This window comes from Harpia harpyja, chromosome 19 (genome assembly GCF_026419915.1).
Source record: "Harpia harpyja isolate bHarHar1 chromosome 19, bHarHar1 primary haplotype, whole genome shotgun sequence".
Taxonomy (NCBI): Eukaryota; Metazoa; Chordata; class Aves; order Accipitriformes; family Accipitridae; genus Harpia; species Harpia harpyja.
In genome coordinates this window covers 1,412,084-1,438,974 of record NC_068958.1, presented here as the reverse complement: position 1 = coordinate 1,438,974, position 26,891 = coordinate 1,412,084, and the positions used below count along the sequence as shown (strand labels likewise).

The 26,891-nt window shown below is 49.6% G+C and overlaps 1 protein-coding gene across 4 annotated transcripts in view; it reads right to left on the bottom strand.

Moving 5' to 3' along the window:
• Window positions 1-26,891, bottom strand: part of NR6A1 (nuclear receptor subfamily 6 group A member 1) — a 101,986-nt gene that overhangs the window by 9,232 nt on the left and 65,863 nt on the right. For 2 of the 4 annotated variants that reach the window (XM_052816010.1, XM_052816012.1), the window contains 6 exons: window positions 16,403-16,633; window positions 10,962-11,017; window positions 8,787-8,944; window positions 7,662-7,889; window positions 6,683-6,937; window positions 1,805-1,926 (listed from right to left, as the gene is read on the bottom strand). In XM_052816010.1, coding sequence (XP_052671970.1) covers window positions 1,805-1,926; window positions 6,683-6,937; window positions 7,662-7,889; window positions 8,787-8,944; window positions 10,962-11,017; window positions 16,403-16,633 — 1,050 coding nt within the window. Of the gene's footprint in view, window positions 1-1,804; window positions 1,927-6,682; window positions 6,938-7,661; window positions 7,890-8,786; window positions 8,945-10,961; window positions 11,018-16,402; window positions 16,634-25,502; window positions 25,664-26,891 lie in introns of those variants that run through there. The other 2 variants (XM_052816013.1, XM_052816011.1) reach the window with 2 other exon arrangements.

Here is a 26,891-nt window from a genome sequence, read left to right as displayed (position 1 = left end):
ATGTTGATTTTAGCTATATCATCTGGGCTGAGGAAAGTGCTCAACTCTATAATTCAAGGTATCATCATATTTCTCCCCATCTGCTTATGAATTATGTCATACAAGCTTTATAAACTTGTCAACTTGTTATTTTTAAATTTAGCTTTGCCAATGTCAGGCAACATACACAAAGGAAAAATGGAGGTTTCCAAGCTATCAAACTGGCAGGAAGGCCCACTGTCACCGTTCAGCATGATCAACGGCATCGGCACGCTGCTGGGGGTCCTGGGAAGGATCCAGCATGGTAGAGCAAGGAAGGTGCAGAGCCTCGGTGCAGGCTGAGTACTGTAAAACCATCTGACGGAAGAGGCATTTATCTACTGCCCAAAAGCTGACTTTTAAAAATAATTCTCAGGTATTTCACATAAAAAATTGCAAACTTCAACTAAAAATAAAAGAAGACAGGAAGTTAATGAAAATACATTTTGGAAAACAATGGAGACAGCTCGAGAAGTGTATTATCCACTGTCAGGAAACTGCCCAGGGAAGCAAACCGGAACCTCAGCCCGGCACAGATTGAAGCGTCAGCACTATCTCCTCCTGGAAATGAGTGGGGGAGGAGAGAGCCTGCAGCACATTTTTACAGACTGCAACTCTCTTTCACAGTACAAAAGACTTTGGGGACATTTATTTCCAAAATTACAGCTGAACACCATCCATTAAGCATTTGCCTCTCAACAGTTTTCTCCATTTACAACATGAAGAAATGTCCTGCGAGGCCCCACAGACACGTGGCCACAACAAACGGCTGGGAAAGGGAAAGGGATCTACAAGCAATGGATTGAGACAATGTACGAGACTGGAGACAGGGACAAGCACTACCGAGGAACAAAACCAATTTATTCCAAACTATCTCAGCCCACTGCTGTTGTTAGGAAACGACCAGGATCTTCTCACATGTTGAAGAATTACTCTGCACGGATTTTGAAATGGCCAGGGTGTTGCAGCAGCCTAGACTGCCAGCTTTAATATGCTGGTTAATCAACAGGAGCATACAGTCCCTTCTTAGGCAGAATTCATTGCCTGCACACAAATACTTCATTCGTGATCACTTTTCACTTTGAAGAGTTAGCATTAGGTATAGAATCTGAAAAGTAGGAAGCCAGCTAGGTGACCTAAGTATATATCCTGAAGGTGAATATTTTAAAGAGTCAGAAAAGCTCTAAAAAAAAGGAGCACTGGTTTTACAAATTCACCCTTTAAAGCAGAAAAATGAATAAATACATTTTCTAATTGGGAATCTTTGAAAGGTTGTTATGCAAATAGTCAACGTTTACTTCACGGAAAAAAAGCCACACAAATCAACTGGTTTTAAAGTATCATTTAGTTAACTGCCGAAAGAGTTACCTAAAGCAATTATACTTTTAGATGACACATCTTTGTCTGATGAAAAGTTTGTTAGCAGCTTGTAAGTCATCATTCACCCAACCTTAACCAGGAAGGTTTCACCAGCTTCTCTGCTCTGTTCTTATTCTGGTATTGGTACCCTTGGTACATATATAAAATGACACACTTACTGTCCCTGGTGCCTATATTTAAAGGCAATAAAAGTTGGCTAAGCAAATGAATTAATTAACTTCCAGGATTTCTTTATGTGCGTACCTAAGTGTCCCACTCTGCACGGCGTATGGTCTGCACACATACATGTGTGTCTTTGTGGTTCTCAGAACCATTCCTCCCATTTTTCATCAGGGAAGCAAAGACTGCTCAGACTGTTTCAGAGAATTTCTCCAGTGGGGCCGATACCTTCTCTTCGTCAACTCACCTTGATTTAGGAAGTTAATGGCTTTCATACACGCGTACTCCTCATTGCTGACCTTCAACTGGTTAAATTTGCGAAAGAGGTAGATCAACCGCTCCATCACCTCCATTCCCTCTTCACTGAATCTGGAGGATAGAGATCACACATCAACGTATACAGGACACAGTCTGTACAATAAAGGCAAGAAGCTTATTAAAATAACTTCAGAGATTTTAACGTCTTCCAAGAGAATTAAAAAAAATTGTCATCAAAACTGCTTGAAGTCTGTGGGCACCACTAAATTACAAGTAGAAGGAAAATGACTCAGTTACAAACTTGACTGCTACAGATATTTTAGCAAAAAAACATCTCTTGGTGTTTCAGTTTATCCCCAGCCTGCTCTGACAGAGGAAAAGGTTTGAGGGAGCCAGGAATATGCAAAAACTTTGTGTGTGCTTGTAGGCACACTGCTTTGCCTCTCTATGCTTGTATGTCCCCAGATTTCAATGAGCATTGTGTCTTTGCACTTCCCTGGGCTAACAGGAGGTTTAACTAAGCAGTTTGGGGAATGAGATGAGATTTCATAGAAATGTGGAGTGATACTTGTCTTGTAGGGCATGAAAATATCCTGCAAAACACCCGTCATCCTGCCAGATGCAAGGGTCAGTAGGTATTCCCCTCCTGCCTGGTATTGCACTGCACCTATCCGCGATAGAGAGCAGCTCACAGCCACGTTATACAGCACTGCGCCTTACTCCTGATGGGTATTTTTGCAGGATAAAAGCACCTCTAGCAATCCTTGGAGTGCTTCCCCCCATTCAGAAGACAAGCTGCTCCCAGCAGCGTTTCACATGTTCTTGCCCCTCACCACCCTGCACCTTCCTTCAATTTGTGCTTTCCACCATCTGCAGCAACCCAGCGTAACCTGCACTGGCCACCAGCAGAAACACCGATGCATCCTTGGGGGCCTGGAGGTGTCCCCAACAGCTGCACAGCACCCTGCAACCCACCCTAAGAAATCCAGGATTGGTACTGCACATTACAGAGGGATGCTGGCTCTCTGCAACAAACACACCCAACCTGATATCCAAGTTGTTGGTTTTAAACAAACCCCTCCATTCTACAAAGCTGATAAATTAATTTTAACCTTTGCCTATAGAATCAGCGCAATCCCCAGGCTTTGGCTCTGCACAGCACATTTCAGTGTATCAGCTGAACAGAGCAGCACCCAAGCAGGGCTGCTCCGGTGGTACAGGACTGCAGGAACACGGACCCCAGACCCTGCTGCAGAGACGCTGCCTCCCAGAACAAAGTCCATTTCCAACAGCAAAAGTGCCTCCAATTTCTCATACCTGTACGGTGCCGTTGGAAATTGCCTGGATTTAAACACTGAGGAATTACACTGACCCATGTACAACAGTGGCACACACTTCATTTATCTGACAGACAGGTGAGGAAGCTCACCTCCCGAAAACTCCCAGGAGTGACTCACTGTACTTCCACACAGCCGTATTTATTGCCTGTTCATTATGGATTGTTAATTTTCTTCAGCTGAGAGCTTCTGGGGCAAGACATACTGCAGGAAGGCTGGAATCCTTCTCACAAATAAAAATATGCATGAAACCACAAATAACCAATGTTAAAGGGAGTGAAACTGCAGGCTATGGTCTGAGGTTGAATTGTGCAGTCTAAGGAACACATGCCTTTTCCTTCTAAACCTTCCCCCTCAAAGAGGACATGCGGGATTCATTGCACTTCATAAATGCATATCAAGATCCAACCAGAAAAGCACTGCTGCTAGTGTGGACTGTCAGGGATCCTCCGCTGGGATCTGGATCCACCATCCGTACCAGCCCTGGAGTATCTCACCAGGTACAGCCGCACTTGTTTCTGAATCTGTGCCGTCTGCTGAAAACAAGCCACGCGTTTCTCCTGAGCATCCACACTCGCCAAGGGAAGCCAGCGACAGAGATGGGCAGGAGAAGGCACGCTGGTGCAGAGGGAAAGTAAATCTCCCCAAAATCTCCTGGGAAATCGCCTGATGTAGATTTTGTGGGTGCAGAACGAGGTCCTCCTGCTGAAGAGGGGGCCGGGCTGCTTCTTCAGGAGCGACGCCTCGCGTGTGCACCATGCAAAAGCCATGGCATAAGCAACAGGCAGAAGCGGAGCTGGAGGGCACGGAGGGCTGCCGGTGTACACAGGCATGGTCCAGGACCATCCCGCACGTGCCAATGGCCCCTCGGGAACACATCTCACAGCAATACCCCTGGTTTCAAAGAAACCACATATTGCAAAAATGCTCAGAAGTGCGGCAGAAGTGTTTAGGGATGCTTCAGCTGCACTCTGGCATTGTACAGCACAAAGAATAAGAGCACAGCCAGAAAGCCGTCTTTGAATAGAACAAAAATAGAACCTTTTTCACTGAATAATACCTTATTTTGGCATGTGTATTTGTTTACTTCAAAGTTATTTGTAAAATGCATGGTGGAGTTTGACCTCAGAGAAGTGAAAACAAGCTATCTGAACTCCAGGTCACTTCTTCAAGAAAGTAATATTGTAAGTGATGAAAGCCTTGTCAGCTAATCTAAAGTTGTACAAGTTTTCTTGCTCTCAAGTTGACATTAAAAATCTTGCAGGTGCAAGATTGCAAAGCTCAAGAAGTTAATGAGCACAAAGACCACTCAGTCGTCTGTTGGGTTTAATTGTTTTTAGAGCATGCACATTTTTACCAGCCACTCATCACTTCATAAATCCAGGAGAGCTCTTCTCTCATTCCTGCAGTTGAACTGTCTTACTTTTCTGTGCATACTTTCCTCCCCCTTTCAAACAAAGCTGTTCTGTTTTTCACAGCCCTATTTCTTCTCGAGGACTGACTCCTCCACACACTTTTCCTCACAGTTTACACCAGGCAAGTTTCTGGCTGGGAGTTATCAGGATCAGCTGGAGAGGAGGGGGAAGGGAAGCGCTATCAGGAGTGCTGGGGGAGGTCAGGAATCTATTCATTTCATATTCATCTCCAGAAAAACAGCACAATAAAAGAAAACATTTGATCTAGCAGGCAAACAGAACATTTAGCCAGTTGTTAGAAGTGATTAAAACACAGGGGCTGCCTTCATTTATCACCTACCTAAACATTAGAGTTGCTCCCATCCTTTTGCTAAGTAAGAACAGAAATTAACCTCAAAGTGCCAGATTATCACAGCTCAGCAAGATTTCTTCAGCCGGCTGAGATCTAATGAACTTTGGTTTGCAATAATTACTGATCAACGCCAGAGCTCTGCAAAGAAACAGGGGCTCTACGAGGAAACTCACAAGTCGGACACCTCTCCATAAGAGCCCCTTACAAATCCAAAGGGACGAGCTTTTCCACAAGTGCATCGGACAGGGTGACTGATACCCATGACCTATCCCACTGCCGCCAGCAGACAGTCAAGCTATGGCTGAACTACCATAAAGACAACCGAGAGGGAGCCACGCAACCTGAGACCCCTCATCTGTGCAACTTCCCGCTAAATGGCTTTTTTGGTGTGCGTTTTCCCACATTACTAATGACAATTAATGATACTTGAAGAGCTATATCAGAAGAAGAGACTGCAGAAACATTCCGCTCCCAAGAACACCTATTTTCATCCATGTGCACAGATCTTCTCTGAAGGACTTTCGAGGCAACCAGCTCTGAATTGCCGGTTTCTGAAGGGCGAGGATTCCTCCTTTGTCTTGTTTTCTTACCTCTCGCTTGTGTTTATCGCAAACCCAAAATGAAACAAACACTTCTCTTTTGAGGCTCTGACCAGGACAGCAGGAACAAAAGGACGGCTGAATGCAGAACAAGTGTTATTGTGGTTTTCTACGACCCTTACTGTTCCTTGCAGGAGCAGCACCAGATGCACGATGAATGCCCGGGCAGAACAGCACCGCGGAGGAACCTGCCCCAGGAAATGAGACACCTGGGTCCAGCTCTCAGCTCCTCCGCTCGCCTCTGCCATGGTCTCAGCCAGCCAGCCCCTCTGGTTGTCGAAACAGACACACAAAGGAACCTCAAGGAACTGTTAGATACTGTGATGGCAGAGGACCACAGCAGTATTTTAAATCTCTGCTCATCGGACGCGTAGATACCCCAGTGACTCTTGCAAAATCGCCAAGTCTAGGAAGGGCAGAGCGCAAACGGGACAGATGTTAAAAGGGAGGGTGGGCAGCAGTTTCTGTAAATCTGACCTATTCTGCTATAATATTGTGAGATTGTGAGTCTACTACCAAAAGGAGGATCTGTCTGGCACCAAGACTACAAAACAAAACACCCAAACCAAAAAACAACACCCTGACCAAAATGATAAATGAAAGGCAGGTTCCTCAGAGCATCAGATAGCATGTACTATGGAAAAAACAAGAGCTAAGTTGCAACATCTTTAAATTTATGTAATCAAAACAATGAAATAGCAATTAATAATGAACACTTTGATAATACAGACAACCAGCTTTGTGAACAACCTTTCCACTGGCCCAAAGGGTTTTTAAATAGGACCTTCCGTCCTGTATCTCAGGGTTACCCAAAGTGTTGCTTAGTTTTACTCTCCCCTTAAAAAAGGCGGTTGGTAGGGCTGTGCTGGAGGATGACAGCATTGCTATGGGAACTTCAAAAAGCACCATACAGCACTATGCACCTTCCCCTCCAGAAGGAAGTTTTGGTTCAACCCTAACTAACCATGGCGTACTTTCTAAGCCTGGAACAACCATCCCCTAAAAAACAGAAAAGGAAAACTGCAGCAGGTGAGGTGACCCATCCCAGAAGAGGTGGTTAGTTGGTCACAGGGCCAGAAACGCGTACCCAACCGCCATTCTCCCGACGGCTCCTCCATCTCTAGATCTCGCTCCCTTACCCACGGGCTCAGCACGACATCTCACCTGTGCAGCTCGTCGTCAGAGGGAGAGTACTTGGAGGTGACGTCTGCAAGGTCACCAAAGATCTGCTTGCTGTAAACAGTCAGCGAGGAGAGCAGGATTAGCTCCTGCCACGTAGAGCTGAGCAGGCAGGTATAGTCCTTGATGGAGAGTTCGCAGAAGAATGGCAGCTTCTTGATCCAAGCAATCTGCCTGAAAAGCAATTCATCCGCCAGACGACACAACAACGCAAACAGCTCTGCCTGAGTCACTTTATACCTGCAGGCACAGTTAATATGAAGGCATAAATACAATTAACAACATTGAATGACATCATCTGACAAGGCACTTGAAAAGCAAGGCAAATGCCACAGGAATTCGTGTTCGAGTGCCAAATGTGACGGTGCCCTGAGTGTCACCTGGTGGCAGGAGCCGTGATGGCCAGCACCCAGCCTGCCTGGCCAGGGGCTGCAAGAGGAGCCCCCCCCCCCCAAACCCTGGGGTCACCCACCCGGCCAGCACCCAGCCTGCTGGGCATGGGGCAGCTCAGCCTCAGAGACAGCCCTGCAGCTCTTGCCAACGGAGGGACTACCCAGCTTTTTTCCACTTGTGTATTTTTCCAGCTTAATTCCATGCTTATTACCGGGCCTTTTGTATAGTTAATGCAGTCTCAGGGCTGAAACCCATCGAACCTGCTCCTGTGCAGGGTCAGCCTGGCCATGCAGCCTGGAACCCCAGCCAAGGTCCGTGCATGCCAGCTCCAGCCCCAGGCAAGGGCACAGGCCACCCACAGGACGGAGTCCGCTTTGCTGCTTGCACTATGGCTGCATCTTCTCCCAGGGGACGTGCTCCCCGAGCCGATCGGGCTGTGAACGCACGCACCCAGCCACCCCCCTCGCCGTCAGCAGCCCCTGCGGCACAAGCTGCAGCCGCGCGTGCAGGCAGGGACAGCCCGGAACACGCAGCCCTGGGCAGCCTCTTGCCCCACGCCGCACGCACTCACCCGTCCTCAATGAGCATCGGTGTGCCGAGCGGCTCCAGGTCCTCTGCTGACACTAACTGATTGATAAGACTGTGCGACTGGGGGTCCAGGCTGCGCGTTTGGGGGGGCACCAGAGCCGAGTGAGCAGAATAGCTAAAAAGGTGCGGGAGGTACTGATAGTGCGTGGACACCGGCGTCCCGATATACTGATCCCTGAGTGCAGCGAATCCATTCAGCTCCACGGACCTACTGGAAAAGGAAAAGCTTTTTAATATACCCCCAAAATTCCACTTGATTCACTAAAATGTTGCATCCAGCTCCATCAGAAATGTTAATAAAAATAGGGAGGAAAAAATCAGAACGGAAAATGCCTTTGTATTTAAACGCTACTCTGGAAATAATTGAGAGTGTGCAGACCAGACACCTTACACTCGCCTCACGTTGAGCCTGGCTCAGCACTAGTTACCCTTATGGAGATCTGGGAACTGCTGCTGAGCAGCCATTTGGAGAATAAAACAGAAACCCAACTGTATAAAGCATTTCCATCCCAGCTTCCTTAAACGGCCAAAATTTAGGACTGTAAATTAAGTATTTACACAGCCAGTGAATACAAATATCTCCTACCTTAAGATGCAACTGAAAGTAGATGTAATGCAGGTGTGAGATTCTCGACATGTTTACAATCAAAGGCTGCATCAGGAGGCTAGCACTCCTATTCCTGATGCAGTAACTGACATTAATATAACACAATCAATTAGTAATCTAAATGGAGTCATTTATTTTCAAAATCTGAGCACAGTGCAGAAAAAGAGCTTATGCAGAATGAGCAGTGAAAGGTAATCAAGTTCCCATGATCTGCAGAAAAAAATATCAATACAAATTAAGAGATATATTTTAAATGTAATTTTAACTCAACATTGCCTTCTTTTTCATTTGCTCATGACCATTTCACCTCCCAGTTCAATTTTTTTCAATCCAGTGGCTGTCCTTCTTAAAACACAATTAGAAATGTAAGGATCTGCAGGATGCGCAGTTTACACAAAGATGCACTCACAGTGTATTCTTCCTACATTGACCCAAAGTATCACTCAGGGAAAGACAGTCAAGATTACTGTAATACGAAATTCTTCCAGGGGTCATTCCCACCTTGAAGATGGAGTAGAAACGGGTGAAGGCTGGTTGCTCTCAGAAACTCCATTTCCAGGGGAACTATGGTCACTGTCTCCGTTGTTGCTCCATGACATGTTTGCCTCTCCCTCAAATTCTTGCCCAGACATAATTCTCTCAATCTCTTCCTCTGATATCTGTCAAATACAGGACCGTTATGGTTACTTCAGTTGAGAACAGAAGGCAGAGCCTTGGTACATGAACACCTTGACCGTACAGCCACATCCAACAGAGCTGAAAAAACCCTGCACCAGGAGAAACGCTTCACCATTCCTGTAGATATCACACCTTTCCTTTAAACTTAACGACATACATGAAAAATTCTATTTACAGCTAATTGCGGTGACCTCCAGTGCCTGCAGTACAATTCAAGTGACGATAACACAGCAGGCAGGAATGGACACATGAAAAGATGATGTCAAATACACACAGCAACGAGCCATAAATCAGCCACTGTCACACAGTGAGAAACCTGGGAGTAATAGAGGCCAGTTCATTGGGAACATCACTCAGTACCCGGCAGAGGTAAAGGCAAACAGAAGGTGGGGTAGGCTCCAGTTTGATAAAGCAATTGAGAAAGGCAAGGTGACACATATGAAATTAGTCAGGAAAACATTTACAGGGAATCGTTGTTCACTGTTTTTCCCCAGGTAAGAACCAGGTGGCACCCAAAGAAGTAATCAAGCACCTAATACTTAAAACAAGTATTAGAGAGTAATATATATGAAGTTAAAATAGACTTTAAAAAAATAAAAAATTGAGTTCACTGAAGTATAAAGTTTCAAGAAAGAGCTGGGTATGCTCCTGGAGAAATGTTGCATCAGTAGTGGGGAAAATGCAACATGAAAGTTTCTGGGCTCTTTTTTTTTTTTAATTCTGTGCATGTCCCTTAGCGAGATTGTTGCAAAATACGGAAAGACCTCGAGTTAACATGCTGCAAGAAAGTGCAGTGAACTCTGAACATCGTTTTCAAGAGCCAAACATTGCTTAGACAGTTTATTCCAGTCTTGCAAAAGTGTCAGAAAAACTCAGTAAGCTTACCCAGGTACAGCATCTGAAAAGTGCGATAGCTAAATAGTCTCACTGCAGGAAATGGAGTTGATGGCATGACCTACGGTCCAACATTGACCGATCACACAAGTCTCAGATGAGCAAGGGCCCACTCTGGTTAGCAACGCCTGCTGTTTTACTACAGCTACATTGCTCAGAGAGGCAGTAAAAATTGTTACCTGGCCAGAAATTAAATGTTTGTTCTTCTTCGATAGACCCCCACAGGCTTTAAGAATCAGTAACTAATGCTGTTACAAAAATGATGTTTGCAAACAGCAGAAGATGTTCTATCGTTACTAAGAGATTTTATTGTTTGAGCTAGGCTCTCTCTGATGCTGACCACAGGCATGGCCGCACTGTCCAATTCTTGCGCTTTTCTCAGTTTGCTATGGAGGACCTTACTGAGCAAGCAGGGCATCTGGTTGCCTGGCTTCTCATGGTTTTGTTTTGGACTGGGGCGAGTAGTCTCTTCATAGGCACAGAGAGTCAAAGAAAATGCTTTCAGTGTTATTTTTATTTTATTAAAATAAATAGTAAACTTTTAAAAGACCTCTTTTCTAGAAGCGAGCTGGAAATGGCCATCATTTCTCACGCGTGCAGTACAAGCTGTTGTGCTGAATTACCTCGCGCTTTACAAGACATCTCCAGACAAGCTGCACCATCAATCAGCGAGACATTTACTGGGTGCCCCGCTTGCAACAACTGAAGGAATTGCAGCAGGCAGCCTGTGAGATTTACTGGGAGCTGCGGAGGGACGGACGTCCTTGTGCGGCTCACAAAGGACAGAGCGCTGCAAGACTGCCCATGAATTCACATGGGCACCCTGGGACTGCGCCGTGTCCCCTCCGGGAACAAGCAAGCACCGAACTTTATTTACAAATCTACAGTTCATGACGTAATTCTACACTTGTGGAGAGTCAAAACCCTGCTACACCAGCAGAAGGCAGAGGCAGGGCCGAGAAAGGCTCAGTCAAACGAACCCCAGCCCCACCCCACGCCGAGCTGCTGCCGCGGTCCGAGCCCACCGCTGCGAGAGGAGCTGTGTGCCGAGGCCAAGAGAGCAAAAGCTGAGGGAACTGTGGAGAAACGGTCGGACATGCTCACCTGGACAGGTCCGATGCTTTTGTTTCTGCCTCCGGGCATGCCATCCTCTCTGATTGCTGAAAGAAAACAAACCAAACCTTGGTGAGGAACACTACTGTTCAGTATTCCAGAAATACATAAGAAGGTATCTACTATTTTGAAAAAAATCTTTGTACCTTAAAAGATTCATTTTGTTCACCAAAGCACAGAAACCTCCAGTGCCTTCCAGGGCACTGAAGAGCTCAAGCAGTACACACCATGATCCTCACCCCAAAGGGTATAAATGCATCGATGGGGCTACAAGCACTACTCAGGGAGTTTAGTATTTCTTCATGTGATCCTTGAGTGACAGGTAACGAAGGAATAGCAATCCTTTATCACAGTTACTTCCAGCATAATTTGAGAGATGGCACACAGAAAGCAAACCTACTTCACCTCCAGAAATAATGCAACGAATACCCACGACTGCTAGAAAATGAAATGCAAACGCTGGTGTTTCTAACTCTACTGCCCGCAGCCCTGTGAACCACTGGGAGCCAGACTCCACCTGGAGAGACACCGAGCAGTGCTACCGACAACACAGAGATAAAGCACTTCACTGGTAACTAGTAATACCGCTGTCACTTCAGACGGTCAGATCTCCTACAGCTATCACGGAAAATGGAGGGGAGATGTTTTACCCAGCCGGTTGCATCCAAAGCTGTTGTTTAAAATTCGAGTTACTAGACCGAGCTATGCAGTTTCATTTCAGAAGGGCAGCCTAGTTTCTCAATACAGCAGCTGCATTTTTAAGGCTCTTTAAACAATTTCCAGGGAGCTTCAGTGAAGTCCAATTAAGGGGATTATCCTGGAGCGGCTTCTCTACCTTCCTCTTCCCTTCGCTTTTCTCTTTGTCAGCAGAGCAGCTCTGCAGAAGCTGTCAGCATTCGAGGACCAACGCTGCTCCTCGTGCGCCTCCCCTCCCGGGCCGGGTCCCCCTGTTTATCAGGTCCCAATCTCTTTCCCACCGCGACCTGGCCAGACTTGGCAGGAGGCTCTCCCCAGCTGCGCGGTGACCTTGCTGCTGCCGGCCGGCCTCACCCTGCTTGGCACACGGGGCTGCAGGAGGCCCTCCCGAAGCAGAAAATGACACAATATTTAAGGAAAAATTTCTGTACCAGAAAAGGCACGCTGCTGCTTGATTTTAAATATCTGCAGCTCAAATCATCCTCATCTGCCTTGGTGCTGCACTTGCAACTCAGGGATTACAGATTCGGGTTCAGCTAAGGCAATTGTAGCAAGGCAGAGCTATGCACACCCTGCACTTGGACCTAAACTGCGTTTTCCTGAATCAAAACCACTGAGTCGAGCAATGCAAATCACTACGCAAAAGTGTCCTGATGATTTACAACTCTGGCAGTCCGTGACCAGCAGCACAGCGATCCCTGTGGCACCTTACAACACCACGTTACGAAATCAGCAATACAGTTTTAATCCTTCTAACGCAAACTCTATCACCTCCACAGAAGAGCAAGTATTTTTATTTAAAATGCCAGATAGCATTCATTTAAGCACACTGGAGAAGCCACAAACACAGGATATAAAACAATTATGGTTACCTTCTACATCATACAAATCTTTTAAGATACAGCAAGATAATAAGCTCATTTTAACAAACAAGGCCGTTTATTTTCTATGAAAGCTCCTTCCAAAAAACATTAATTTCTTATTAAAAAAATGTGACCGATGTAAAACTAAGCTCTCTGTTACTCCCTTTAGGTTTTTTTAACTTAATGGAACTACAGTAAGAGTTTTCCAATTTTGGGGGAACTTCTCTAGTTTTCCAAGATATTTTATTGCTAATTGTGATTCCAAAGGCTTCTCGGCTAATTCCATTACAAGCCATGGACATAAATTGTCTTGGTCTTTTGATTTCAAAGTGTAATTATAGCAGACATTAGCTTACATCTTCCTTTTCTATGTCCACATCATTTTATAGAACGCCTTGGAAAATCTGCCTCTGCAGAGTTTACAGTTCTTAACCACGGAGAAAACGCTGGTCGTCACCAGGCTGGTCTTTACTCTGTGCTCCAGCTCCCGTCACCCCAGCAGAGCTGCCCTCCCTGCTGAACTGGTTTGATGAGCTGCCTTTCAAATTGGCAACGGTTGCCAGCCACTGCTGAGGGCAGCACTTTGCAGGAACTCTTGCACTCGCCACTCAAACCCACTTTAACCCCTGTGTACTAAGAGGAGTTTGTAGTTTGGCTGCGCAGGTCCTTGCAGCAGTGGGTGCCATTTAAACCAGAGCTCTATCCAAGGCATTACCCAAGCTCATGCATGTTATCTTTACGACTGCTGGTATTTGCAACAACTGGAGGTTAAACGAACCCCATTACTCTTGATGCAGTCACTGTCGCTCCAGCAGTTCTCCGCTGGCCGGTGGTTCGATGCTTTGCGGACTGCCTTGCCAGACCCTGCAGGCATAGCACCCGACAGCAAGACTTACAGGACGCAAAACTGACTTTGTTTATTTTTGTAAATTCTTAGAATCATAGAATCATAGAATCATTTAGGTTGGAAAAGACCTTCAAGATCATCGAGTCCAACCATCATCCATGCCCACTAAACCATGTCCTGGAGTACCCTGTCCACTCGCTTTTTGAATATCTCCAGGGATGGTGACTCAACCACTTCCCTGGGCAGCCCATTCCAATGTTTGACAACCCTCTCAGTAAAAAAATTTTTCCTAATATCCAGCCTAAATCCCCCTTGCCTCAACTTGAGGCCACTTCCTCTTGTCCTATTGCTTGTTACTTGGGAGAAGAGACCAACACCCACCTCACTACAGCCCCCTTTCAGGTAGTTGTAGAGAGCTTACAACCGTTCCTAGCTTAAATGGAAGAACCCCCTGCCCAGCCCCTGGGAGGTGCTCGGCACCACCTGGTATCTGCTGCGATGCTTGACTCGGGTATCAGCAGGGACAAACACACGTTCTGCTGCAGAGCTCAGCCTTCGTGGACCAGCACTATTCCCTCCTGCTTGCAGCTCGGATATGGAGCTCCCCCATCTCCCAGATCCCTGTACATTCAAGATGCTTCTCTTAAATGGGATTTTTGGAAGTCTTGCCAGTTGCGTAACCTAGCCAAGATCTGCAACAAGATGTCGTAATGTTTTTGCTGGTGGTCCATCAAAAAAGGCTTGAGGGAACCTCTATGGTTCCAAAGCACAGATGCACTCCCCAGAAGAGCTGTACAGGGCTGCACAACAGTCAGTCTCCTCAAAGCTGGTTCCCCTTCCCAGTGTTGAGCTCTGTGCCCTACCTGAATTCAAAACTAACCGCACTTAGACCCCGATATGAAGTAACTTTGCGACTCAATCACGCAATAATTTGGGCACCCTGGCGGGAAGCACACTGCTCCTTAACCGCCCGTGCCCCGGGGTCGCTGCCTGCGGACTGCCGCGTCCTCCGCCGAGCCGAAGCCGGGGCGGCTGTTGGGGGAAGAAGGAGCGGCGGTCGGTCGGTCGGCGGTCGGTCGGCGGTCGGTCGGCGGTCGGTTGGCAGTCGGTCGGTCGGTCGGTCGGCGGTCGGTCGGTCGGCGGTCGGTCGGCGGTCGGTCGGCGGTCGGTCGGTCGGCGGTCGGTCGGCGGGCGGTCGGTCGGCGGTCGGTCGGTCGGCGGTCGGTCGGTCGGTCGGTCGGCGGTCGGTCGGCGGTCGGTCGGTCGGCGGTCAGTCGGTCGGTCGGTCGGCGGTCGGTCGGTCGGCGGTCGGTCGGTCGGCGGTCGGTCGGCGGTCGGTCGGTCGGCGGTCGGTCGGCGGTCGGTCGGTCGGTCGGCGGTCGGTCGGTCGGCGGTCAGTCGGTCGGTCGGTCGGCGGTCGGTCGGCGGTCGGTCGGTCGGTCGGCGGTCGGTCGGTCGGCGGTCGGTCGGTCGGTCGGCGGGCCGGCAGGTGGCGCTCCGCCCCCGCGGGAGAGCCGCGCCCGCCGCCTGCCGCCACCGGAGCGTCGCGCTGCCGGCACCGGCAACGCCCGCGGGCGGGCGAGAGACGGGTCGTCGGGAGAAGCCGCCCGGCAGCGGGTGGGGAGAGAGCCGGACACTTCCGCGGGGCTGGGCGCCCCGCCGGGCTCGGACGACGACGCGGAGGCGGAGGAGAGCGCTTGGAGGAAGGGGCGCAGCACGCCCCGGGTTACGAGATCCTGGGGGCGAGCGCTGAGCGGTTCGCGCTGCAGGCGCCGAAAATAAAAACGCGCCCCGCCGGCGCTTCTGGTCACCCAGAACTACGCTCGTCAGGTCAAAGACTACCGGGAACCAGCTTGCCTTCCCCATCAAGTAAAACGCCCCAAGATAATTTGTAATCAAAGCAGTCAGGAGATAAGCTTTCCATCTCAGCCCCAAGATACGTTTTCTAAGGAAGATCCTGCTGGATTTGCAGTAAATTTATGGAAGTTTTAGTGCTTTTGACAGGCGGCTTTCATGTGAACGATGACACTAAAGGCATCAATAGCTACATTTAAAAAACATGAGATGACACTTCTGTTTGGCAGCCAGGAAGGGGTCCCTCCCACCGTCCCACCCGCGCGTCCGGGAGGAGCGCAGCGGCCCCCGTGCTACAGCAGCACCCGCTGCTGCTCAGACTCCTGCCTGTTGCCATTAAACCAAGAAATCTCTGCTTTTAATGGGCAACAACATTTCCAGAGATTAAAAAGTCAAAAGACTGAAGAGTCGAGACATGACACTGAAATAAATCCCAGCCTATTTTTCATTATTAACTTCTGAGCTACTTAAGATTTTCCATCCTGAAGATGATACTGTAGCATTCATCACCTCTGCACACGTGGGGACTAGCGGGTTGCTGTCCCTAACCCAGCACAGCTCCTTCTCCAGATCGCACTTGCCTCCTCAGTGACCTCATACCTGGCAAAACCACCTTCGGCATTCCCCAGCTCCACACGCTGCTGCCGGGAGCCGTGCGTCATCAACCAGAGACAGGCAGTAGGTGAACACCCTCACACCTTATCACTGGGCAGCAACTGCAGGTCTAAGCTCCCACAACAATGAACAGGTAAAGTCTGACTCGGATCTCTTGGGACTTAAATAGCGTATTTAAATGCATTCATTTTTGCTACATTAGGATATCAAAGCACAGAAATAGTGACCACCTCGTTCAGGATAAATGCAAGGACAGATCCACCAGGAAGGACAGTAACGAACTGTTACCTTCCCTGAAAAAAGGGATCACAACAATCAGCTCTCCAAATACTTATGTGTGCTTTCAATTCATACAGATTTTTCCTCCAGTACAGTAATGAAGTAGTTCAGGAAGAACTTTTTATCCATGCATAATTTTGCTGAAGTTTCACTTTTTCTTGCCAAGAATTTGAGAGGCAGAACTGCAATACAAAATGGCAGCTGAGGAAGGGCAGCATGCATTGCTAACACTGGCCCCAACCTGTGCCTTCACCCGTAAAAAGCCCAGTTTTCTTTACCTTTTCGGTTCATCCCCATCTGGAGGCATTTGAGCAGCCGGCAGTACTGGCATCTGTTGCGCTGTTTGCGTGACATGACGCAGTTCTTGTCTCGACTGCATCTGTAAACCCGCTTGTTGCAGATGCTCCTTTTGAAGAACCCCTTGCAGCCCTCGCAGGAGATGATCCCATAGTGCAGCCCCGTAGCTCTGTCCCCGCAGATCAGGCAGGTTCGCTGATCCACCCGCTCATCTGCAAGAGAAGAGGAAAGGCTTTGTGGTCAACAAAACGGCTTCACCGAGCGATCAGAAACTCTCCTGAGGGGACTGGGAAAGTTTCCATGCCCCGTGGCCTGCCCAGACAGAGCGCAGCAGAGGCACTCACCCAGAAACGCCGGTCTCAGCGGCCCGGCACAGCCCAGCCGGAGGTGCTGCCGGCACGAGGCTCCTCACTGCCTTTACTCGGTCAGCAGAGCAAGGTGGGCAGGGGGGTTTGCCTCCAGCTCTGGAGCTTCACAGGCCTGCCACAAAGCCAGTTCCACAACCGCCAATAAAGTCATTTCAATTCAACATATTCATAGGAAATCAAATCCAGAAATTCTCAACAGTGGCAAGAAGAATGAAGAAAAGTAAAACCCATGTTTGCTTAAAAAACAGCCTCTTAGAAATGCCCTTAGTCACGCAATTTGTCAGAAATGGAAGTAGTTTGGGAAATGAAGCGCCGTTTAGATCGCAAGGAGCACGTGTTACAGCCATAAGAGGCCACATCGGTGCAGTGCCTGCCTCTGCCACAAAACAGGGTCTCCTCCTGCCATGGGCAGGAGGTCAAACCCATCACTCAGGGGCCAAACAAGTCCCTGAGCAGCTTCCCTGGCACTATCTTACATATTCCCTTAACAAAGAACAGAGATGAGAGCAAAAAAATGGATGATGTTTTCTTATCAGCGTGGCACAAACACGCTGCACTGCCCCTGAAGTTTATTCCCAGTTATCAGGTTTTTCTCTGAACGCTCCACTTGGTGCCCAGTGGTGCCAGCACCCGCTGTGGGCACGCAGTAGGAAAACCCCTGAGTTCCTATAAGGTCAGGTTTGACAAAGAGGCAGCCGGTTGTCAGGCTTGTGCGGATCCATTGCACAGCACTGGAGAGCAGCAGCGCATGGCTGCAAGGGAAGGCTCCATCTTTCACCTTCCCAGCACCGGGACAGGACCCTTGGAGCTGGGGCAAGAGTGCGACTCTCCCCGGCAGCCTGCATCAAACTTTGTGCTGCTGTTAGCAGAGAGGAACGGGAACCTTGAGGGGAAAAAGGGTCTGAAGTGCCCTGCCTCAACTGCACAGACCAGGGTGTGCCAATACAAACATTGCGCCTGGCAGACACCAATGAACGTGAAATACTGTCACACCTTGCGTATTCCCGGGGGCAGGCAGAGGGACCCGCTCACCTCCTCACTCCCTCCCGCGGCTCCAGCAGCACCAGCAAAAGCCTCACGGCACAAGTCACCACCCAGAACCCAAGTGAATTACATTATGGTTAAGCCACAATGACGTGACTTTACTGTTCCTTTTCCAAATCTTTGGAAGGCCTTTGGACAGCTAAAAATGGAAATTGCAGGACTCGCAGCAACAGGAGCTGTCACATTAAATTTCGTATTTTAAGACACTAACATCACCTCTGAGACAGAGCAGGGATGATGCACGGCTCAGTGAGAACCTGTGAGCAGGCAGTGATCTCCGTAGAGGTGATGTCAAATGGAAAGGAAAAAGTAAATGATGGCTGAAGAGACCCAGGTAGTTAACGAAGATGGATCCTCATTACCTTGCATCTGTATAGTGAGGCCTAAACCTTGCTTCACAGTAACACTCAGCTATGCTTAAGATAATGCCAGCAAGTTGCACCAGAATCTTTTCCTGTAGCAGATGTTTAGCACAGCCAAACAGCTTAACCCCTCGCACACCAGGCCTATCTGCTTTCCCTGCCCCAGTGTTGTAACCTATTAATATCCCGATAGTTGCAAACAGAGCTGCACTTTGAAGATGGGCACTATTCAAGTGCATTCAGGGGTACAAACAAATCTGCAGTACACTTGATGGGGTTGCTTTCCCAAATGTCAAATAATCATTACCTGGACAACTAGATCACCCTGGCCGAGCAAGGCAGAGGCACCAAGGAACAGAAAGGGCATCGCTTTGGTTTGGAGCAACAGGACTCGAGGAACCACACTTCTGCCTTTCACTCAGTCGCGCGTTTCATAGGGATGCTGGTTAAACCAGATTATTTCCGGTATTTCTTGGCTTGAACGCGTGACTGTGCAAGTTCCAACGGGCAGAATACCCACAGCTAAAGCGGGACCCGGGAGGTGGCAACGGTTTTCTGCAGCTCCCCGGGGATGGATGCTGCACGTGGTTCTCCACGCAAGCCTCGGGTACCCGGAGTTTAGCTTCAGTGCCTCAGTCCTTTCTCTCTGGAGTTTGTGTGATACATATATTTAATCATGTTTAGTTAAAGACAAGCTGCTTAGGAGACACAAGAAGTGCATATGCTTTCCAGGACCTGCCTTGCAGATGCAGGCTGTGCTGAGTAGGAAGTTATTCCTCTACGGCTCAACTGTTCAAAACTCAGAGGAGAAACTTTGCTGCAGGAGCTCATGTGATAGCTACAGTCAAATTAATGGGGAAATCAGGAGTACGTGGCAGTGCCTGGGGAAGACACCACAAAGCAGTCAGGGTTGTCCTGTGGGAAGGGGAAGGTGGGATAGCCCAGACCGCGTGGCATTTTGGACCTTGCCGGTGGAGCCAGGGAGGAGAGCAGCCAGAGCTGCTTTTCTCTTCTTCCGAGATGGCCACGAGCTGCAGAGCGAAGGCACTCGAGGGCCAGTGCTCCTTTATGTGCGTCCAGGTGACAGGAGCAGAAGAGAGTGACCCACATGGCACTCTTACACCTCAGCGGGGACAAAGGCTCCTTCCAGACAGCACCCGAGCAGCCACAACAGCAACTTGTCCAGGTGACGAGGGAATTACAGCGATGCTCCGGCGTGGGCGGCAGAGGGTCACACGGTGTCAGAGATGATGGGTCTTGAGGGGTAAAGGAAAGTGGTTGAGAAGATGAATAACGGGAGGTGGGGAGAGGGCAGTAAGAGAAGGGAGACAGACAGACCAGGTCAGAAAAACAAGGAGACAGTATAAGGGACAGAAAGAATAAAAAAAACTTGAAGAGCAAGAAGAAGGAAAAGAGCACAAACTCAAAACTGAGAAACCATCCGGCACAATTACTCTAAAAAAGACGGCACAGCCAGAGCAGGAAGGGAGGAAGAAGGCAGGCACAGCACCGGGAGCAGGCAGGGGCTGAACTCTTGCCTTACGCAGGAGATGGAGCGGGGCACGGCAGCTGCCTGCACCCACCGACCCACCCAGGGAGCTAAGGAGAGAGCTCAGACCGGGCAGACACACAACTACACAAATCCGCATCATGCCTGGTGTGCTACCCACACCCCGTTGTTCCCGTTTTGTGTCACTCGGTGAAATGACACAGACTTTGAAAATCCCCAACCTTAGGATGGCACCGGCTTGTGAAGATGAGCTGGTTCAAACTCACTTCAGCACGACAACACTGAGCCTGGTTTTCCTCGCTTAGATTTGACCAGGGAGTTTTCCGAGACAAAGGTGTTTTTATCCACAGGATTTTTGGAGCGGCAGGAGGTAGCAGTCACAGTGAAGTCCTCTCCAATCTCGATAAAGCCTAAGCAACCTGACAAACCAGTGTGCAGGTTCTTACTATTGGAGAACATATGAACGCAACAGAAAAAAATGAGCCAAATGTATTAGATCAGAAATGAAACGAGTTTTCAGTTACACAAGCCAAGTAAAAATCTAACCCATCTGTATTCATCTTTAAAAGGTTTGCTAACGCACAGCATGCAAATTTGCACTTCTCTGCGAATGTCACCGCACTTGTTATAAAACCTTAAGATAAAGGAATGAATGAAGGAAACGCAAACTCTAACTAAAGAAACGTTCATGGTGTCATCACCACACAAAAACGTTCCCAGTTTTACAGGACAGACAACCTCAGGTATGTGCTTAATGAAGAATGCAGAGGAATGCTGCTACAGATCAGGACTGGGGCTATCTGAGCATCTCGCTGAAGGGAGGCAGCTAAACATGACTTTGTAGTCACCAATTGCATAATCTCTACCTTCAGCTATCTGATAAACGCTGGGAGGGGGCCGGGGGATTAGCCTCGGACAGAAGAGTCCTCTATCTGCAGGGTTTAGCTCAGCCTCAGCTTAACTCCTGGCCCTCCCCCTGCTCCCACCAGCAGTGCCATAAATCGTGGGCGCTGGGGGACCCCCGGGTCAGCAGCAACGGCCGCGCTCGCTGCCGGGCATGCCGTGCCACGGCCGGGCAGGCTAGGGCGGAATTAGGGAGCCATGAAACTACCGGCTTACGCACACGGCAAAAGGTAGAGGAGGATGGCTGCGGTGGATGGCTGCGGTGGATGGCTGCGGTGGATGGCTGCGGTGGATGGCTGCAGCGTCCCATGGCAGATCACGGGGCTCCCTCCTCGCCGGAGCAGGCTGATGGCTGAGGATGTAAATGAGGGCTCATTTCCAGGCGCAGCTTTTTTGTTGTGGGAAGAATAGGGCCTCGTCTGGCGAACACGGGAAGCCGGGATGATTAAAGCGAGGAGGAATCAGAATCCTTCCCTCGCCGTCCCCATCTCCCCGCTAGCAGGGTGACGGCGAGGTGGTGTGAATGGCCCCATCGCCACAATAACTGCACATGCCTCCCTGCAGCAACTGTTAATTGGGTGGGTTTCCAGATTAAAATTCACCATAGAACAGCAGCACACACCGTGAACAAAGACACGGACCTCCAGGAGCTAGAGAGATGCCCGTACACCCCGTAAACTGCCGCTCAAACAAAACTGGTAGATAAAAAATAATTACCTACTGAAAGTCTTAGAGTTTCAGAGGTTTAAAAAAAATCCTGTAGGAACCGTGACCAGGCCCAAGACGCTCCCCCTGTGGCCCACGGGTTTGCCAGCTCCTGACCTTTGCTATTTTTCACCCTACTTAATGCAAGCGCCTTGTGTAGGCAAACGGTGGGACAGCCGGGCCAGAATCGCAGCAAACTTTACAGAAACAGTAAAGCATGGGCAAATTTAAAGCAGTTTTGCGCTGGGGGTGCTCTGAACTCCCTTAACCTTGAAATTTCAGTAGAATATAGAAACACATAGTAAGTATAATAATTTTAAAGCAAGCAGCCTTCCTTCCTCCCTGGCTCTGTTCCCTCTCGTCTCATTGATTCCTCCAGTTTCAAAAGCCACACAAGACAACGTAGCTTAAGAAACAAAGCAATCGCTAAGAAGTTTTTTTAAATACCTTGCACATGTTTTATTTCAGAGAGAGAGGGCTGAGGAAGCCCCCCCACCCCTCAATTTTCCTGATGGGTCTTACATTTAACGAACTCATACATGGGATATTCTGGCTTTGTTCTCACAACCCATTGTAGCAGGGGCCACTAAATCAAACAGTTGCTGCTACGACAAAAGCACTCACAAAAATCTCAACCTCATCTTGAACCCTGAAGATTTTTATGGCTACTCCCTCGCTAACCCCTCCCCAAAGCCACATTAAAGGATGTATTGTTTTCAAAGGTCATGGTAGGTTTCATACCACATTTTAATACAATGTAAATTCTCCAAGAATATTATGATGTTACACAAGAGTCACAGAAGACGTAGTGAGAAAGAGAAGAAATCTCTCCTTGTCTATGTTTTATAAGGCAAATGGCAGAAGCAATACGCTTATTTTTTAAAAGACTTGCTTTTCCCCTCAGTGAAATGAGTAGTCTTGATAATTTTTAGAAGAAAATTCCTAAGAATTTCCAAAAGGAAATACCTTCGAATCCTGCTGAAGCACATGGCAAAGACACATACAGAAAACACGAAAGCGCATGAATGAGCAAATAAAATACACAGCAAATAAATTAAAGTATCGGGACACACGTCCAGCCTTCAGCAAGTCTCCATCACTGCTCCCACCTGTATCACTCCTGCGGACAAACACCCGAGCAGGCTACGGGGAAGCGGCTTTGGTGTTCCGAGAGCGGGCAGGCAGCACGGCCGCATTCCTGGAGGGGACCAGACGCTGGCTTCATCTTGGCAGTTCCTCACGGCTGCGAGAAGGATTGCACCCACCCCTCCAGATGCAGTGTAAAACCGTACAGCACCTACAGCTCCCTGCGAGTGATTTACCTTGGAAATAAGACCGTGTGTCGGTGCAGCCAGCTCGCGTGACTTGTAATACCGGTGCTTTATAATGGAGCAGAAACAAAGACTTTACTTCCTAGAGTGAGGCCAAAAGTGAAGGCACAAACCCTCACCCAAACGCCCAGAGCAGATGGTGCTGGGATTTGGTCCTGCCGAAAAGTGAGAGGGAGGACGCAGAAAGCTGCAGTTTGCAAAACTTCCCATTTTAACAGCAGAACGTGATTTACAGCTAAGAAAATCTTTCATAGCTGAAAAAAAGATTACAGACGACACTCAGCACCGCAATTCATTAATATATTCAACATCTTTTCAACTGTGTATCATTTATTTGCTTTGTGATTAACTCACCCTATCACACACACCCCACAGTACCCTTTAGCTGGGTTTAAATCTCAAGCTGCTAAATACCAGCTGTTTGGGGAGGGGGAGATCTCACACATGTGTTACTTAAATCCTAACAAAATCTCGCTCGCCTCTGATGATGCCTCAAACACAAACAAACGCCTTGAAGGTTTCTTTTTCTCCTTATCTTTCCTAACGATTTTTTTCACTGTCAATGTTTAGTTTCAAGAAAACCGTCTTCTTAAATTCAAGACACAGATTTGGGGTGAATCCCCCCTCGCTGCGGAGTGCTGCATTGTCCAAACAAGCCCACCCCCAAAACCAGATGCGTTTGCTTAAGGGGCTTTTCTTTAACTTATAATCGATGAACACAGGGATTAAATTTTCTGTTGGGCGGCCCCTCCCCGGGACAGGAGCGACCTCGGCGGCCGAGCCCATCGCTGGGTGCACAATGGGCCGGGGCGTCCCGCTCCTGCTCCCCATCGACCCCGCAGATGGGGGTCCTGGCCCCGCGCTGGATGCGGGCGAAGGCACCAGCGTCCTGCCTGGCCAGGCCGGGCTCAAAGAGCAGATTGTGCTGCCCCAGATCAGGCCGGCCATGGTGAGAGCCTGAATAGAATTAACCCTCTGTGAACTAAAACAAAAACATTTGTGTGCCCAGCTGGGATAAAGGTTAATTTAAATGGACAAGCCTCCTCAAGTCCTTTAAAAAAAAAAAAAAGAAGGGGAAAGAAAGAGACTGCCTGCAACCTCATGTTCTGTACTGTAAAAAGATGTTCTAATTATGGAGACACAGAGAGCGCGGTTGCATTTTAAAAAGCACCGACCGAGTATTGAAAAGAAAAGAGGAGAAATGCTGCGACAGAGAAATGGCCAGCGCATCTCAGCTTTGCTCTCCCTTTCCAGTAATTAAATCCAAAAACTCAGTCTTATTCCACGCTGATTTTGTTTCTGCCAAAGAAGAGTTCAGTCAAAAGAAAACCCTCATAAAAAACCCAGAAGTCATCGGTTGCTCTTTTTCGTGTAGGTATAAATCAAGAGTGTGCAGCTGATGAAACCCATCACCCTTCCCTTCAGCGGGCTGGGACGGATCACCATTTGCATATCAAAAACTCATCTGCGAAATGCAACTTCTCCCGGGCAGGCTGGGAGCCCCTCTCCCCCCTGGCCTTGCCTCTCCTCCTCACCCCAACACCCAGCCCTGCGCCCCAGAGCACCCACGTCCCACGGGACCCAGCGCCGGCAGGAGCCGGCCAAGGGACGAGGGATGCTGCGAGATCTTCGCCCCGCTCCATTGTGCGGCACAGGGAGGACGGGCGACGGGGCCTGATCCTTCACTCCAGCCAGTTGTTGCACAAAGAGTTTGGAACAAAAGCCCACTGCACCAAAATGTGCCCCCGCTAGCCGAAGCGACAGCCTGCAGCCGCCGTAGCAGGCACAAGGGTCTCCATCCCTCGCGCTACCCACCCCTTCACAGGGTCTGGAGATCGATTCCGAGCTTAACCGGTGCTTTCCCAAGTGATCAACTTTCTCTAATCCAACTTAAGAAAAAATAAAGCTTTTTGCATGGCCCCCTGCCCTTGCTCCAGCACGGCCATAGGCTCCGAATTAAAATCTGGTTTAGACTCTATTTTTTAAAATTGATAAATTACAAAGCAGTAAGATTAAAAACTGACTTGCCTGCCTAAAAATAATCCTCTGGGAGCTATGTAAGTTGTCTAGATGTGCAACGACTGAGAACGATGCAGAATTAAGAAAATCTAAGATTAAAACAACAACAACCACCACTACAACAAAACGCAGCGGTCCCTGCCTACGAGGAGGCAGGGCCTAGGCACAACTAAAAATCGTGACTTTTCAAAACGTGTGTTACCCAAACACGCGGTGTGCTTTCCTTAAATATTTTGTCCTTATTCTGAAGAAGAGCTTTGCCACTGTCTTCAATCGGGGGGGGGGGGGGGGCGGGGAGCTGTAAAATATCAGTAACTAGTATTAGTCCCAGGAGAGATGGAGCTACGTTATCAAGCGCCTGCATGACCCCGATACTATCAATAATTAACGATACTAAAAAAAGCTCTTCCAGATGGTCAAAGGGATTAGGAAGTTTAAAATATAAACAAATTAAGCCACAAAACAAACTAATACCCTTTTTTTTTGTCGTTGTTTCAAATTGCATAATCCCGTTCGCAGCCGCAGCCTGCGACGCGCGGCCAGCACGGCGCAGCTCGCGGCCGCCTTAAAAAGAAGGAAAAAAAAAAAAAAAAAAAAAGGCAAGAAAAGGGAAAAAAAAACCAAAACCCCAAGCCTCCGCGGCTGTTCCGCTGCCGCAGCCCCGCTCCAGCTCCCGGTCCCCGCACCGCCAGCGCCCGCTCCCCCCGCCGACCCCGGAGCGGCGGCTGCTGCCGGGGGGGGGTGTACGTGTAAGGGGGGGGTCGGTGGCGGGAGGCGGCGCCCCCGGGGCCGCGCACCCCCCCCCCCCCCCCCGAACAAAGGCCCGGCGCCCCGCTCACCTTCCATGCAGGTCGAGTCCCGCTTCATCCCCCCGGCGCCGCGCTCCTAGGGCCGCCTCATGGCGGCGGCGCGGCGGGGAGCGGGGCCAGCGGAGCGGGCGGGCGGGCAGCCCGGCTCGGCCATCGCCGCCGACCGCGGGCCGGCCCTATGCTAACGAGCCGTGATGTCAGCGCCGCCTCCGCCGGGCACCGAGCCCCGACGGGCCCAGCCCGGGGCGGGGGGGGGGGGGGGGGGCGGGGAAGGGGCCGCCTCGGCCGGGGTCCCCGCCGAGCGCCGGTCCCCGGGCGGCAGGACGCAGCGGGCCCGCGGCCGTCGTCGCCCCCCCCCCCGGGGGGCCGGGGCGCGGGGACGGCTTCGGGTCGGTTTTGCCCCGACTTGCCGGCACCGTGCGCTGAGGGGTTGCACCAACAGCGCGGACACACGCGCCGGGGAAAAAACAGAGGAGTTTCTAGGACGGAAATTATTGCCTCAAACCGGTAACCACTGCCGGCCCAAAACTCCCGTTTCGTTTTAATCGTCGCCGACACGCAAGCTCGGGATGGACGGACGGGTCCCGCTGCACAGCTAAGCAAACGCGGGCCGCGACGGGCACGGCTTGCCCGCACGGCGTGCGCCAGCGTGGGCAAGGGAAGGCGTCGTGCTGGCCGCGAGCAAGCGCCTTCCCGCGCCCCCGGCGCAGCCGACAGCCACAGCCCACCGCGAACGTGGACTGGGACCCCCAGTTCCCACGGGACTGGGGACTGGGGCGCTGCCGCGGCGGCGGTCGCGACGGGGCAGGGGACCGGAGCCCTCCTCGCGTGGGTCTGCGTAAGCCAGCCTACGGGGACGGGACGCTGGCGACTGGATGCTCGCTCCAGCTTCCTCAGCGGAGGAACACGTGCGCTTTCTCTGTGGTCATAGAGAGATTTCCAAAGGGTGAACAGTCAACATGGCACGCGCTCACACTCTATTTCATAGTCGTCATTTACAGAAACGCAGTAGTTGCCAGATGAGCAGGAGCACAACCTGTTCCAGCATCCCCCTCGGCCATGCCCAACACCGGCGCCCTGGAGGAAAGCCGAAGAAACTGCCGCACGATCCATTTTCTATCCTCTGAGGCTGCTTAGCACAGGCTTGCTTTAGAAAAGTGATTTCAGCATCATTTTGTATTGTTGTCATCAACCTCACAAAAGCTGACTTGAAGATTAGTACCCAGACTAATACGGAAAACAAACCTGGCTCTAGAAAAAAATACACCTGCTGAGCCGCGCTGGGAAATCGGGGTTTCTGCCTTCTGCCTGCAGGTACGCTCTGCAATCAGCTTTCGAAGTGCCACGGTAGCATTTTGAAGTTGGGATGGAGTGGGGAAAAAACAAACCACTGCAGGAAATACAGCAACAGATGAGGAA